This window comes from Sciurus carolinensis, chromosome 15 (assembly GCF_902686445.1).
Source record: "Sciurus carolinensis chromosome 15, mSciCar1.2, whole genome shotgun sequence".
In the NCBI taxonomy this organism is placed as follows: domain Eukaryota; kingdom Metazoa; phylum Chordata; class Mammalia; order Rodentia; family Sciuridae; genus Sciurus; species Sciurus carolinensis.
The window spans coordinates 6,449,912-6,464,113 of record NC_062227.1 but is presented as its reverse complement, the minus strand read 5'-3'; the positions used below and the strand labels follow the sequence as shown (position 1 = coordinate 6,464,113).

Here is a 14,202-nt window from a genome sequence, read left to right as displayed (position 1 = left end):
CTCAGCTGACTGTGACTGTGAACAGGCTCCGTGGGCCATCGCCCTGCCCCTATGGGAGGAGGCCTGCTGGGGTTGACCTGGCGGCTGGGGTCAAAGGCAGAGGCAACTTGGATCTGTAGCAAATTCTGCAGGGTCCAAGAGAGACTAGCCAAGTACTGTCTGAATGAGAGAACCAAGACTCCAGCCAGAAGAGCTGGTCCAACTCGGTCAGGGTTAGAAAGCCAGAGGGAATCTCAGAAGCCAAGATGTGGTGCCAAAGAAGTGTTAGAGATAGAGAAAAGCAAACAAGAGTAAGGTGTGTTAGTCAGCTTTACATTGCTGTGACAGAATACCTGAGATAATCAACTTATAAGGAGGAAAGGTTTATTTTGGCTTATGGTTTTAGCCTATGACCAGTCGACTCTATTATTTTGGGGGCTCTGGCAAGGCAGCACATCAAGGTGAGGAGAAAGAACACAGTGGAGCAAAGCTGGTCACTTCATGGTGGCCAAGATGCAAAAGGAGAAAGAGGAAGAGACAGGAGTCCTAATATCCCCCTCAAGAGGACGCCCCCCAGTGACCTAACTTCCTCCAACCAGGTCCCACCTCTCTTTAATTTTTTTTTTAGGTTAATGTATTTTAATAGCAAACATACAGGAACAGCACAGAAGACAGACAACATTAAAAACATCGACTTGCACGGAGGGCAGCTGGGAATAAATACCGGAATGGACGGGCTCTACTGCATGAAAGGGTTACAAACACCCTTGATTTGCTGCCGAGAAATTTGTTTTTAAAAAATCCAAGGGGCTGGGGAGATAGCTCAGTCGGTAGAGTGCTTGCCTTGTAAGCTCAAGGCCCTGGGTTCGATCCCCAGCACCCCAAAAAAAAAAAAAAAAAAAAAAAAAAAATCCAAATGCTGGCATTGTCCAGAAAAAAAAAAAAACAGGTTTATTTATAATTGTTAGAATCCAGGGGCACTTTACCACTGAGCCACAACCCCAGCCCTTTTTTTTATTATTATTTTTGTGGTGCTGGGGGTTAGAACCCAGGGGCTTGTGCTTCTGAGGCAAGCACTCTACCAACTGAGTTATGTCCCCAGCCCCTTTTATTTTTTGAGACAGGATCTCGCTACGTTGCTCAGAGCCTTGCTAAGTGCTGAGGCTGGCCTAGAACTTGCAGTCCTCCTGCCTCAGCCTCCTGAGTGACTGGGATGACAGGCTGCATCACCAGGGCCCGCCTGGTATTTATAGTAGTTATAAAGTTGATTTGCTGAAACTTGTTCACTGAAACATTTTGACTCGCATTAATGTTTTACATTTCTGCATTTATATCAATAATTCACAAATAAAAATGGTAAAACGGTCAATACCTGATTTCGGTTCCCTATTTTTCCGCTTGCAGTTAAATACTTAGGTACCTTTTGACGCCATGAAAAAGAAATATCTAACATTCTGAACCACCCATAACAGGAAGAAAAGAAAAAAAATCGCGTTTTTTTGAGAATCAAAGGTTTCCCACCATAGTAGGTCTTCCGCACGTTCTCCCGTGCGCAGCGTGGTCGTCGGGTGTCTTTGGCTTAACTGCTGCACACTGGGCGTGGGTAGGACACAGGTTGGTGTCTTCAAGAAGCCCGGCCCGGCTTCACCGGCCTCCTGCAGAGCACCAGCTGCAGCGCCCTGGAAGTGCAGATCCGCTTTGAGGTCCTGAGCGACTTCTCGCACCAGGGGCTGGAAGGGGAGTTTGCCAATCAAAATTCAGTGGACGTCCGGTTGATGTTTGATTTCAGGGTCAGGGCCAGACTGTAAGGGTGGCGTTCCTCGTCCTTCCAGTAGAGGGCGCACTCTGGCGGGCTGCTTTTGTATCTGGTGACTTCCTGGGTGCTTCGTCACCGATGGATTTGCAGGCAGTCAGCTTTGTACCAGCCACGCTAGAAAGACCTGCGCACTGGCCCCTTCTCTTTCCACTGACGCTGGTTAGCTAGAAGGTGCACTGGCGTCAGAGAGTGACGGCGGTGTAGTGGCAGCTGTGAACACAATTCCAGGCCCCCTCTTAAAGCTTCCACCACCTCCCAGTAGTGCCAGACCTTCAACACATGACCTTAGGGGACACTTAGGATCCAAGCCATAATACAGGGATGGGAGGATGCAGGAATGGTCACACGGATGGTCTGGTAGGAGGTCTGACCCAAGAACTCCTCGTGTTTGCATACATGGTTCTTAGTCCATTTTCTCTTGCTATGGCAAAACACCTGAGGCTGCCTACTTTATAAAGAGAAGTACTTAAAGCTACTACAGCGGTTACAGCATACAGTGTACACTACATCTTTACTGAACAGTTTAAAAGCATTACAATTTTATTAGCTCACAATTTTAGAGATTAAAGGGCATGAACCAACATCAGCTCAACTCTGGTGGGGACCTTGTGGTGGATGACATTACAGTGAGAGAGTGGCAAGTGGTTCATGCAGAAGGGAGGTTCAGAGGAGGTGCCAGGCTCCCTTATAATAACCCATGCTCCTGGAGACTAATTTGGTTCCAGGACACCTGCTTTAATCCCTTCCAAGGGTGGAGCCCCATGGCCAAATCACTTCCTACCACCTCCCCACACCCACAGAGGACACAAGCCTCCAACACATGAAACTTTGGGAGACACTCAAACCATATCCAAACCATAGTGGGTGGTAGTTTTAAAAGGCTCAATGATTCATATCTTGTTTTAGGCTGTGGTTACATCAAGGTATATAACTTGAAAACTTATGCCTACTGGGTTAGTCAGCTTTCTGCTGCTGTAACAAAATACCTGAGAAAACTTAAAAAGAGAAAAGGTTTATTTTAGGTCAAGCTTTCTGAGGTTTCAGTACATAGTTGGCCCATTGCTTTTGGGCCAGTGGTGAGGCAACACATGGTGGGTATCATGTGGTGGAGCAGAGCTGCTCACCTCATGGTAGCTGGAAAATGAAAGAGAGAGAGAGCCCTGCAGCTCCAGTCCCCTCCAGGCAAGGCGCCCCATGACCCAAACATGCCAGTTGGCCCCACCTCTTGGTTTCCACCCCACCTAACAGCACCAAGCTGGAGACAGGGACACTCAAGGTCCGAAGTGTTTGCTTTCATTATGGTGATTACACCTTGGTTTGTTCTGCTTTTAAAGCTTGTTCCTGGGAGACACAGCAGGAAAAGGAAATTCCTGCAACTGGAAGCATGATCTTGCTGCACCCCCAGAGTTTCCTCATTCCAGAGGTTAATGTCTTCATAATGCTTCCTTTTCACTTACAAGAATGAGGGAATGAGAGAATTCACTGCTCCGGAAAATGTCTTCAAATAAAGTAGAGACTGAACTTCAGAGTTTGCGGGCCTCGCTGGAAATCAGTTACCCCGTGTGGCCGAGCCTGCTCTATGTCAGGCCGTGATGATGCGGTCTTTTCCTTGCACCCGTTGGTCTCTGGGCAGAGAGAAGCCAGGAAAGGGAACTAGAATTATTCTGCCCAATAATGTAAAATACTATCTCCTTTGTACACAGAATCAACTGAGAAGTTTGTATTTAATGAAAAAAAAAAAAAGTTTTGTGCAGTCATGGTGGTCCCGGCTGAGCCAGAGGCTGAGGCAGGAGGATGGCACGTTTGGGGTCACATGGGCAACTTAGTGAGACCGAGCCTCAAAATAAAAGCCAAGCGTGGGGGTAGAGCTGTACCCTAGAGGTCCCTGGGTTCAGGGCCCACTCTCCTCCCGCCCCCACCACACACAGTGTGCATTGTTTAAAATGGATGTCGGACTAGGTTGTGGCTCAGCGGGAGAGCGCTTGCCGCGCATGTGTGAGGCACTAGGTTCCCTTCTCAGCACCGCAAATAAAGAAATAATAAATAGGGGCTGGGGAGATAGCTCAGTCGGTAGAGTGTTTGCCTTGTAAGCACAAGGCCCTGGGTTCAATCCCCAGCACCAAAAAAAAAAAAAAAAAAAGAAATAATAAATAAAGGTCCATCAACAACTTAAAAAATTTAAAAATAACTAAACTAAAATAAAATGGATATAGACTATACCCTATTGTAATGTTAGTACAAAATGAGACCAATACACAGGACTGCGGTGTAGCTCAGTGGAAGAGCCCTGGCCCTGGGTTCATCCCCAGCACCACGAAGAATATGCAAAGTCAGCAGCTTCCCAGGCTATCAGCAATGACCTCTTAGAAACTGTCTTTGGGGAAAAAAGGTCTACTTACAATTGCAGCCAGAATTATGCAATGTGTCACAATAAATCTATGATGGCTTACTTACTGAAGGACATAAGAGAGGACTTAAGGGCTGGGGAGATAGCTCAGTTGGTAGAGTGCTTGCCTTGTAAGCACAAAGCCCTGGGTTCAATCCCCAGTACCACACACACACACACAAAAAAAAAAAAAAAAAAAAAAAAAAGAGAGAGAACTTAAATGGAAAGATACACCTTTGTCTTTAAAGAAATTCAGTGTTTAAACTGGGCATGGTGGGGCACACCTATAATCCCAGTGACTCTGGAGGCTGAGGCAGGAGGATTGCAAGTTCGAGGCCAGCCTTAGCAATTTAGTGAGACTGTCTCAAAATAAAAATAAAAACGGGCTGGTATGATTCAGTGTTAGATCACCCCTTTGCTCAATCCCCATGCCCTGACACACAAAGAAATAAATTCAGTATTTAAAGAAATCCCTACCAAAGAAACTCACTATTGTGAATATACTGATTTTCCTCAAGCTGATCTAGAAATTTAATGCTACCCCAAGTAAAATTATAGTAAGAATTTTAAAGTACATAAGAATATAGAAAAAAAAATTTACGACCAGGCGCGCTGGTACATGCCTGTAATCCCAGCTGCTTGGGAGGCTGAGGCAGAAGGATTGAGAGTTCAAAGCCAGCCTCAGCAAAAGTGAAGCACTAAGCAACTCAGTCAGACCCTGTATCTAAATAAAATACAAAATAGAGCTGGGGATGTCGCTCAGAGTTGAGGACCCCTGAGTTCAATACCCAGCATTCCCTTCCTCCCACAAAAAAAAAAAAGAAAAAGAAAAAAATTTACCTTGATTATGAGCTTTCAAAAAGACAAAAATAGAAGCACAATGAAAAAAAGTAACTGTTTTTTGGGTCCAGCTGTTGTTGATACTTACCCATAGTTGTAACATAGGTAGCCATAGTTGTAACATAGGTAGGTAGGTTGGTAGAGCCCAGGGAGGTGGCCCTCACCTGTAATCCTAGCTACCTGGAGGTTGAGGCAGGAAGATCACAAGTTCCAGATCAACCTGGACAATTTAGAGAACCCCTGTCTCAAAATAAAATTCAAAGAGGACTGGGGACATAGTTCAGTGGTAGGGCACTTGCCTAGCATGTGTGAGACCCTGCGAGGTCCTGCTTCAATCCTCAGTAGCCACCCACTCCCCAGTGTGGCTGGGGATGTGGTTTAGTGGTAAAGTGCCCCTAGGTTCAATCCCTGGTACAAATTAGATAAATAAATAATAAAAAATAAATCAAAGGCCGAGGATGTGGCTCAATGGTAAAGCGTTCAGTATCAATAAACAAATAAATAAAAGTGCTCTACTCTAATACTTTATGCATCTTGCAGGATGATCGGACTGCTATAATAAAACACTCTCCCCTGGCAGTTTAAACCTTTGTCTGTTGATTTCATTAACATCTGCTCTCAGACAGCTCCCAGGCTGGGAATCCGGACCAGGGCGGGCCCACTGCTTTGGTTCCTGGGGAGGGCTCTCTTCCTGGCTGAGATGTGCCCTCAGGCAGCAGAGGCAGCACACAGACCCTGGGCTTCCTGTCCTGAGGGCGCTAATCTCGCTAGGCTCACGGGGACATCAACTCTTACCCTAATTATCTCCACAGGCTCTTCTCCAGACCCCTCCCGGTGAGGGCCAGGGCTTCCACACAGGAACACACAGAGGACACGGGCCAGCCCACAGCCTAACACGAGAGACATCTGCCTACACACATCCTCACTGTCAGACCCCAAACATTAAACGACAGTTCCCTGACCACCAAACACCCGCTCCACCTGCAGATGTCTCCAGTTGTCCTGTGTGTGTGTGTGTGTGTGTGTGTGTGTGCGCGCGCACACAAACACGTGCTGAGGATGTAACCTAGGGCCCAGCTCCAGTCCTGGGCTTGCCCTTCATAGCTGGTTTGTTCAGACCTGGGCCGGGAGGACACCGGTGCTGATTTGGTGGGTAGAGCCTGCAGGCTCTTTTAATCTACCCCAGGGCCTCCCGCCCACTTGCCTGGCCCCCACCCCCACTGTGATGTTTACTTGCTGAGAGACCCGGTTTGTAGAAAGTTCCACAGGCAAGACTGGTCAGACGGTTTCCTAAGAAGTCATTTCAAGTGTTCCTTTACCCTTATCTTCCCTGTAAGATCCAGCCCAAGGCTCAGTTAGATCCAGGGTAAACATGTTTGGCCAGGATACTTCATAGGTAACCCTGGGCTCATCAGGTGGCGCACCTCATGTTGTTAGGAAGCACACAGTGTCTGGCTGTCTCCCTCTTCAGTGACGTGAGGTTCCATGTCTACAATGGCGATGGCCAGATTATAAGATTACTTTTGGGAAAAAAAAATGGTAAGGGGAAGCATCCTCCTGGGCTTCATACCAGATTATAAAACTACCATAATTTAAATTGTGGGCATGAACACAGAAATAGAGAAAAAGAGCAACAAAAAAGGTCGCAGATGAGAATCAGGCCATCATGTGAAGGAGAATGGTACACATGAAGCGCGTAGCACTTCAGATTAGCTGGCGGATTGTCGGAGCCCAGGAGTTCAAGGCCAGCCTGGGCACAGCCTGATCCTGTCTTTAAAAAAAAGGGGGCACGGGAGATGGTCTACGTAAAAAAAAGCTTTGGGTTAAAACTACATCATTACATTATCCTGCACCACCCAGATCAATTCCAGGCAGGTTAAAGAACTAAATAGAATAACATCTGTACAAGGAACAAGAGTAAGTTAAGAATGATTTTTAAATAATGGGAAGATACAATGCTTAGAAGTCTTACAGAAATCGGTGGTGCTGGGGACGCAGCTCAGTGGTGGCACGCTTGCCTGGCATGAGTGAGGCCTGGGTCCCATCCCCAGCACTGGGGGAAAGAAGGGGTGAAACTGATTTGACATTAACATACGTAAAACTTAAAAACGTTTTATTAATGCATTTTAATTATGCAGAATACTGGGTTTCACTGTGGCATATTTGTTGCATAAAACTTTTGTGAAGCAGCGTGAATAGAAAATATGACAAAGAATAAACAGGTGTCATCCGCAGCCGCTGACAGGTGACATCCCCAGTGCAAGAAAAGCTCCCACGATCTGAAATCAGAGAGAAACAGACCAAAGGCAGGAGTAAGGCCTCCCCAGAAAACATAAAGCAAACCTCTAGTGAGATTATAATATGCTCAGCCTCCTAGGGATCAGGGAAATGCCATAAAAATAACAGAGATAATTTTTATTCTCAAACTGAAAATATTGGTTAATGTGTGAGGACCCTGGATTTGATTCCAAGCAACACACAGATATGTGTCTATCTCTGGTGAATCAAGGGTGTAACCTTAAATATTGTTGATAGCACTTAAAATTTTAAAAGTGATTACTCTTTTATTTTTATGTGGTGCTGAGGATTGAACCTAGGGACTTAGGCATGCTAGGTGGGTGCTCTACCATTGAGCCACAAACCCAGCCCAGAGTGACTACCCTTTGATCCAAGGAGGTCATCTCCTGTGGATGTATATGTTAGGGTATCTGCTGCAACATTGTTTATTATATAACAGGGCTTCCCCCACCTCATCCATGCACAACCCAAGTATCCAAAGAAAAATGAATATGGAAAATGTACAGGGAAAATTTTGCAGCATTAGAATGAATGAAATTGGACAGAGGGCAATTTTCAAGATGTAGTATTAACAAAGCTGGAAAAAAAAATGATGCCGTATGTGTGAGTCAGCTTTCCATCACTGTAACAAGTACCTGAGACAATCAACTTATAATGAGGGGCCGGGGAGATAGCTCAGTTGGTAAAGTGCTTGCCTTGCAAGCACAAGGCCCTGGGTTCGATCCCCAGCACCCCCCAAAAAAAAAAAAAAAAAAAAAAACTTATGAGAAAAGGTTTATTTTGGTTCACAGTCCAGTGGTTCTAGTCCATGATCCATTGGCCCTGTTGCTGTGGGCCTATAAGGGCACACCAAGCTGGGAGTACCACTTCTCTCGTAGCCAAGACACCAGAAAGAAAGAGAGGCTGGGTATCAGCGACCCCTGACCTCACTCCCAAAGACCTAACCTCCTTCCAAGAGGCTCCACCTTAAAGTCTCAGCCACCTCCCAATAGCACCACAGGTTCAGGGCCAAGCCTTCAGCACCTAGGCCTTTCGGGGGACATTCCAGATCTAAACTGCAGTGCCACATGAAGTGAGAAAAGCAGTTCACAGAATAATATGCACAGTATACACTAGTTTATTTTTTAAGAAAGCTGTGTTTGGGGGTGGGTGTAGTGGTGCCTGTAATTCTATCTGTTCAGGAGACTGAGGCAGGAGGATTGCAAATTTGAGACCAGCCTGGGCAACTTTGTGAGATGCTGTCTCAAAATAAAATAAAAAGGGCTGGGGTGTAGCTCAGTGGTAGAGTTCTTGTCTCGTGAAGCCCTTGGTTTGAACCCCAGCACTGCAAAAACAAAACAAAGTCTACATTAGGGTCTGCTCTGAGATCCAGAGAAATCAGTCCAGCATCCTGACATTTATGCAGGCAGAGCAGTTGCTGGCTTTCAGAAACCACCTGCGAGCCCTCTGCTGTTCTCACCTGTGAAGAACGGTGCCTGTCCTGCCACCCCTGGGAGTCACATGGATTCCTGTGCCCCAGGTTTCCAAATCACACTCATTAGGCAGGTGGCACGACTGCCTTGAGCTCTCAGATGAGGGTCCCTCAACCTATGAAATGAGAATATCACCTAAAGGAATTTGTGTGAAACTCACAGGGCCCAGCATGTGGTGGTAGCTGAACAAATATTCCTTCCTTTCTTTTATGGAGCTGAGACTTTCAGTCTCTGGGACAGGAACATAGGGATTTCAGATTAATGCTCAGACTACAGTATCCAATGACACAAACCCCAATCTTGTGTGCATGTGGTACTGGGGACTGACCCCAACACAGGCCAGGCAAGCACCCTCCCGCTGGGTACATCCCCAGTCCCAAACCAGGTCTTCCTAATATGCTAGTGAAGGTGTTCATATGTGCTCCCTTCCCCCTGCCTGCCTCAGGGACCATCTCCCTTACACAGACTGACCTTTCGCAAATATTCATCTTACATAACTAAAGCTGGAACTCATTGGTTCTGAAATTTAGACTATTATTTGAAATCACCTACCAACCACTTTCTATTAATGTTCAAGTTCAAATTTTCTGAATATGATTTACCTGGAAGAAACATAAAGGAGAATGTTTCATAATTGCTCTCCCCTCAGATTGAACTTACCTAGAAAAAGATGGGAATTTTTCTATTTAAAAAATTTTTTTAGTTGTAGGTAGACACAATACCTTTATTTTATTTTTATGTGGTGCTGAGGATTGAACCCAGGGCCTCACCTGTGCTAGGTGAGGGCGCTACCACTGAGCCACAACCCCAGCCCTTTGAATTGTTTTCAGGGTGCTGGGATTGTATTGTTTTCAGGGTGCTGGCTGCCCATACTGTTGAGAATCTGGGAAGCGCAACCAGAGGCTGTTCTCTAAGCTCAGACAGTTCCTGGAGAGACCACTCAGAGACTTGGAAAGTGCTTTAGGTTCTCGTCCCAGCTTGGCAACTGCCAAACATCTGTGTCCCCTGGTGCTCACTGTGAAAGGGCAGCCTTGGACCACATGTTGTGTAGGGTGCTTTCAGGCACTAGGATTTTATTACTGAAGTACAAACTAAAATTTCCTGTAACCAAATTCTCAGAGCCTAGACGTCAATTTATTGAAGAGGGGAGTCAAATTGTTCCAAGGAAGTGTCACACACAAAATACTAAGAAATAGCAGTTTTTCTGCCATTATCTAAACATGACCTAAGAACAAAATATAAAGAGGGCTTAAAACGTTCATAAATGGCTGGGCATGGTGGTGCATGCATGTCATCCCAGTGTCTTGGGAAGCTGAGGCAGGAGGATTGCAAGTTCAAGATCAACCTCAGCAATTTAGTGAGACCCTGTCTTAAGATAAAAAATAAAAGGAGCTGGGGATCTGGCTCAGTGGTAAAGTACCCCTGGGTTCGATCCCTGCTACCAAAAGAAAACAAAACAAAACTTTCATAAGTATACTTAGCACATGGACTTCTATTCCAAGAATAGAATATACTGCTGCATAAGTACAAAATTTAATTAATATATCTTGTTCCCCACTCCCAGTGCTGGGGATGTAACCCAGGATCCTTACATGCTGCTTTAGTACTCTACTAAGCTAGATCCCAGCACCTAATATACCTCGTTTCTTAATGATATTATATGGCAAGGCCATAAAATGATATATTTGCAAAAGGTGAAAATATTTAAATATGATTATCTGAGTTAATGACTTTTTCCTTTTATTTAAATCACGAGCATTGTTATAATTTCTAGCCCAAACACTATCTGAAAGTGAGAGAAAATGAACTGGTATTAAGTGAACTTGTGGGCACTTCGTGTTAGTTTGACATTTAGGTAAATCACTCTCAAAAAACAGATCATCATGCGATGTATTTCTGCAATTCTAAGGAACCATTGGGATAACTCCCATCTATTCAAAACAAGACTTATTTTTTGAAATTTTCTGGTTGTCTGGGACACTTGGCCTTTTCCTACCACCTAGCCCTAAAACAACAGTATGAAAGGTCTCCTCCCTGGTCAAAAAAGAGGCCTGTGACCCAAGGCTTCAGTCCCACCAAGGCTCAGGGCGCAATGCCCACAGGCCTCCATAAACAAAACGTTTAGGCCATTTTAAATTTAAGGCCTTCACTGATTTCCTTATGCGAAATAGAAGAAAGCGCTCGAGTTCCAGGCTGAGGGAAACCAGCCACAGGCCCCCTCCTTCCTTATTTAGCAGTACTTAGCGGAAAATCCACAACAATAGAAGTCAAGTAGCCCCTCCCTGAGGTGCTCTGAAAATTTACATTTCGGAGAGGCTTCCCAGGGAGGACAGACTCAAATTCCTCATTCTCTTCCAAAGTCAGGCTGTAATCGCTGCGCTGCCGGATAAGATGTTAAAATGCTGGTGAAAAATAGGAACAGCTTGTAGATGTAGAATTGGAGGCCGCGGAATCCCATTGCTTTCCATTATCTCGCCCTTTTAGACGCTACCACGGACGTTTGTTTTAAAGCCCTCCAAAATGAGAACTGTGGTTAAGTTCCAAAGATCAGCCATATTTTAACCCAGAAGAAAAAGAAGGGCATGTGACCCTACAGTTTGCAAGATAAAAGCTGGAGAACTAAATTTGCAGCTTGCTCCAGTGCTTCATAATATATATACCCGGGCCTGTGGACGCCTCAGCTCTACGACGACCTCGGCAACAGGTATAAAGTTACTGAGTTAATGCGGGTGCTGGATCCCAAGACGAGGAACCGTGCGGTGCAAACCATCACGGCATATTGGTCTTTTTGACCCTGGGGCACGGCCGATGGATCGCAGTCGACTTAACGAGTTGAGTTAACGAGGTGAACTCTACCTTGAGTCCACTCAACTGCGGGCGGTTTAGTCGGGCCACACTCTTCCCACCGGCAGCCATGGCAAGAGTCTCTCACTTGGCGCGAATTACAAGGAAATCCAAGAAACATTTCAGAAACATACGTGCCAAAGACCTGTCGTTAAGTCCCCAGGGTGGGGCTGTGTAGGGGCTAGGTGACTCACTAAAGGAAGCCGGGAACTAGGATGCTGGCACCCGGAGGACACACGAGACAAAAGTTGGTGGGCAGCCCGAGGGTCGTGAGCACACCTTCTCCCTGATTGGTTAAGCCGCTCAGACTTTTCTTTATGGCGTCACCGAGTACCTGCCTGTAGAAAGGCCCCGTCTCCGTGACGTCACGCAGCGCTGGCCAATGAGAGGCCTCGGTGGCGGGCCCCGAGGAGGGTTGTGGGCCCTTTTTTGTGAATGAAGCTGCACGGAGCAGCCCTCCTGGGGTCCCCGGGAGCCGCGGCCCGCTGTGCTCGGGCGCCTCGGCAGCAGCGTCCGCGGCCGCGGTGGGCGCGCGGTGACCCGGGCAGCCCCAGCCGCCGGCGGCAGCGCGGTCGCCTCAGTGCGCCCGCGGGCTGCGGACACTGGGGGGCAGGCGGGGGCCGGCGGCCGAGGCGCTGCGGGAGGGCTGCGGCGCGGGTCCCGCGGGGGGACGCGCGGCGGCGACGCGGGCCGGGCCCCTCCGATTCCTGTGCGGCTGCCTCTCCCGGGCTCGGCCGGCGCCCCGCGTCCCCGCTGCGCGCCCGCCCCCTGAGCGCCCGCTCGGGGCCGGCGGGGGCCTCGGCGGGCGCGCGCGCGCGCGGGGCCATGGTCGTGGCCCCCTGACGGGCCGCGGCCGCCTCCATGAAGCGGAAGAGCGAGCGGCGGTCGAGCTGGGCCGCCGCGCCCCCCTGCTCGCGGCGCTGCTCGTCGACCTCGCCAAGCGTGAAGAAGAGCCGGAGCTCCACGTCGCAGGACCTGCACCGCCTGGACCTCCAGGACGACCTGTACCTGGACATCACGGGTGAGCCGGCGCGCGAGCGCGTGGCGGGCCCCCGCGAGTGCCCGGCCCTCCCGCCGCGGCTGCGGGGGTGCCTCCAGCACACCCGGCGACAGCCCCGGCCGCCACACCCCCTTTGGGTCCAGGCTCCCCGGGAGCGCCCCACCACCCCGAGTTCCTAGCTGCGCTGGCTGCGAGCTGTAACTTTATCCGCTTTGCACCCTCCTCCAGCAAGATGGGCCGAGGGTCACCTTTCCAAATTGCGGGCGTCAGCTCGGCGCCTCGACTGTGCAGTGCTGCCCTCGGGCTTTTCCTGACTTCTTGCTGATCCCGCGTCCCGGGCCGCGCGAGCGGTTGGCCCTCCCTGGAGTCGAAACTCGCTGATCAGCCCCGAGGACTCCTGGCGCCGGGCTGCCTCCGCCAGCAATGGCCGAGTGCTATGCAGCGTCCCCGCCAGGCGCGCGAGCAGAGCCCCTGCCCGGTCCCTGTTCTCTGTCCCCAGCGCTCACTCGAGCGCTCTTCACACCTCCCAGGGGTCTCCGCCCGCCCTTCATAGGGAAGGTGTCATGTTGATGCATTTGAACCAGTGAGCATGCTGAATGCCGAGTTGTCACTTTTGAGAAATCCCAGCCAGCCCAAGCAGGTAGAAAAGCAGCCTTCGGTAGCGGTGTAATAGTCTGGTTCTACAATTCTGGAAGACGAAATGAATTCAATTTGGCAGCTGTTGGGTTTGCCAGGACTGACCCTGAAGCGTGCAAGGCATTCCGTGCGGTGATGGATTCTGAAACGCTGTGTCGACCGCATAGCTGTGCTGAGGGAATTTGCAGTCTTGTTTTCTGCAGTCTTGTTTTCTGTCGCTCGGATTGTGTGGCTCTGGGCGTGTAAGATTTCATAAACTTTCCCGCCCTTAGCCTTTGATAAACCAGGTGGACGGGGGTGGTGAGAACATGCATTTAGGAAGTATTTAGACAAACAGAAATTTAATAGAAAGTCTATTTTAGTAGATGGACAGTCTGGAAACTAAGATCCATTTTAAACGAAGCTTAGAGGGGCGGGGTTCTCAGCGTTTGGTGGAACTGAGGAAGGAAGAGGAAGGGGTTCCTTTACTGGTCCCGTACTGGCACCTGTCCGGGTCCAAGGTACGTGGGTGGCACTGCAGGAGGTGAAGCCAGCTCATCAGGGTTGAGAAGCCAGGTCTCCATGGTGTGCACTCGTGGTGGCCCTGCCAAGAGGATCGGGAGGGTTTTTGCATTCCTTCTGCCTTTTGTTATCTATACCTCTTAAAAGGATCTTTGTTTGATGGCTGATGGTGTTTTGTTTTAGGGCAAACAGTGCATTTATGCGGCACAGAACCCTTAATTCTAAAAGTACTCAGGAGCACATGGAAAAAAGTTGGCCTCACAGCAGGTGTTGGGTGGCCTCTAAAAGCATCTACTGTTGCTAGTTTCTTGTGTATCTTTCCAGAAATAGACCAGACATACATACATGTGTGTACATTCTGTACCTTACCCAGGCAGCAGAGCATACAGTGTGTTGTTTTGCACATTGTTCTTGTAGCACAGTGTTTCTT

General features: G+C 48.4%; 1 protein-coding gene across 6 annotated transcripts in view; it reads left to right on the top strand.

The window, feature by feature from the left end:
* The first annotated feature begins 12,048 nt into the window (after positions 1 to 12,048).
* Positions 12,049 to 14,202, top strand: part of Cdc14b (cell division cycle 14B) — a 92,109-nt gene continuing 89,955 nt past the window's right edge. For 4 of the 6 annotated variants that reach the window (XM_047526656.1, XM_047526646.1, XM_047526645.1 and 1 more), the window contains exon 1: positions 12,049 to 12,656. In XM_047526656.1, coding sequence (XP_047382612.1) covers positions 12,497 to 12,656 — 160 coding nt within the window. In that variant the 5' untranslated portion in view covers positions 12,049 to 12,496. The remainder of the gene's footprint in view (positions 12,657 to 14,202) is intronic. The other 2 variants (XM_047526653.1, XM_047526648.1) reach the window with 1 other exon arrangement.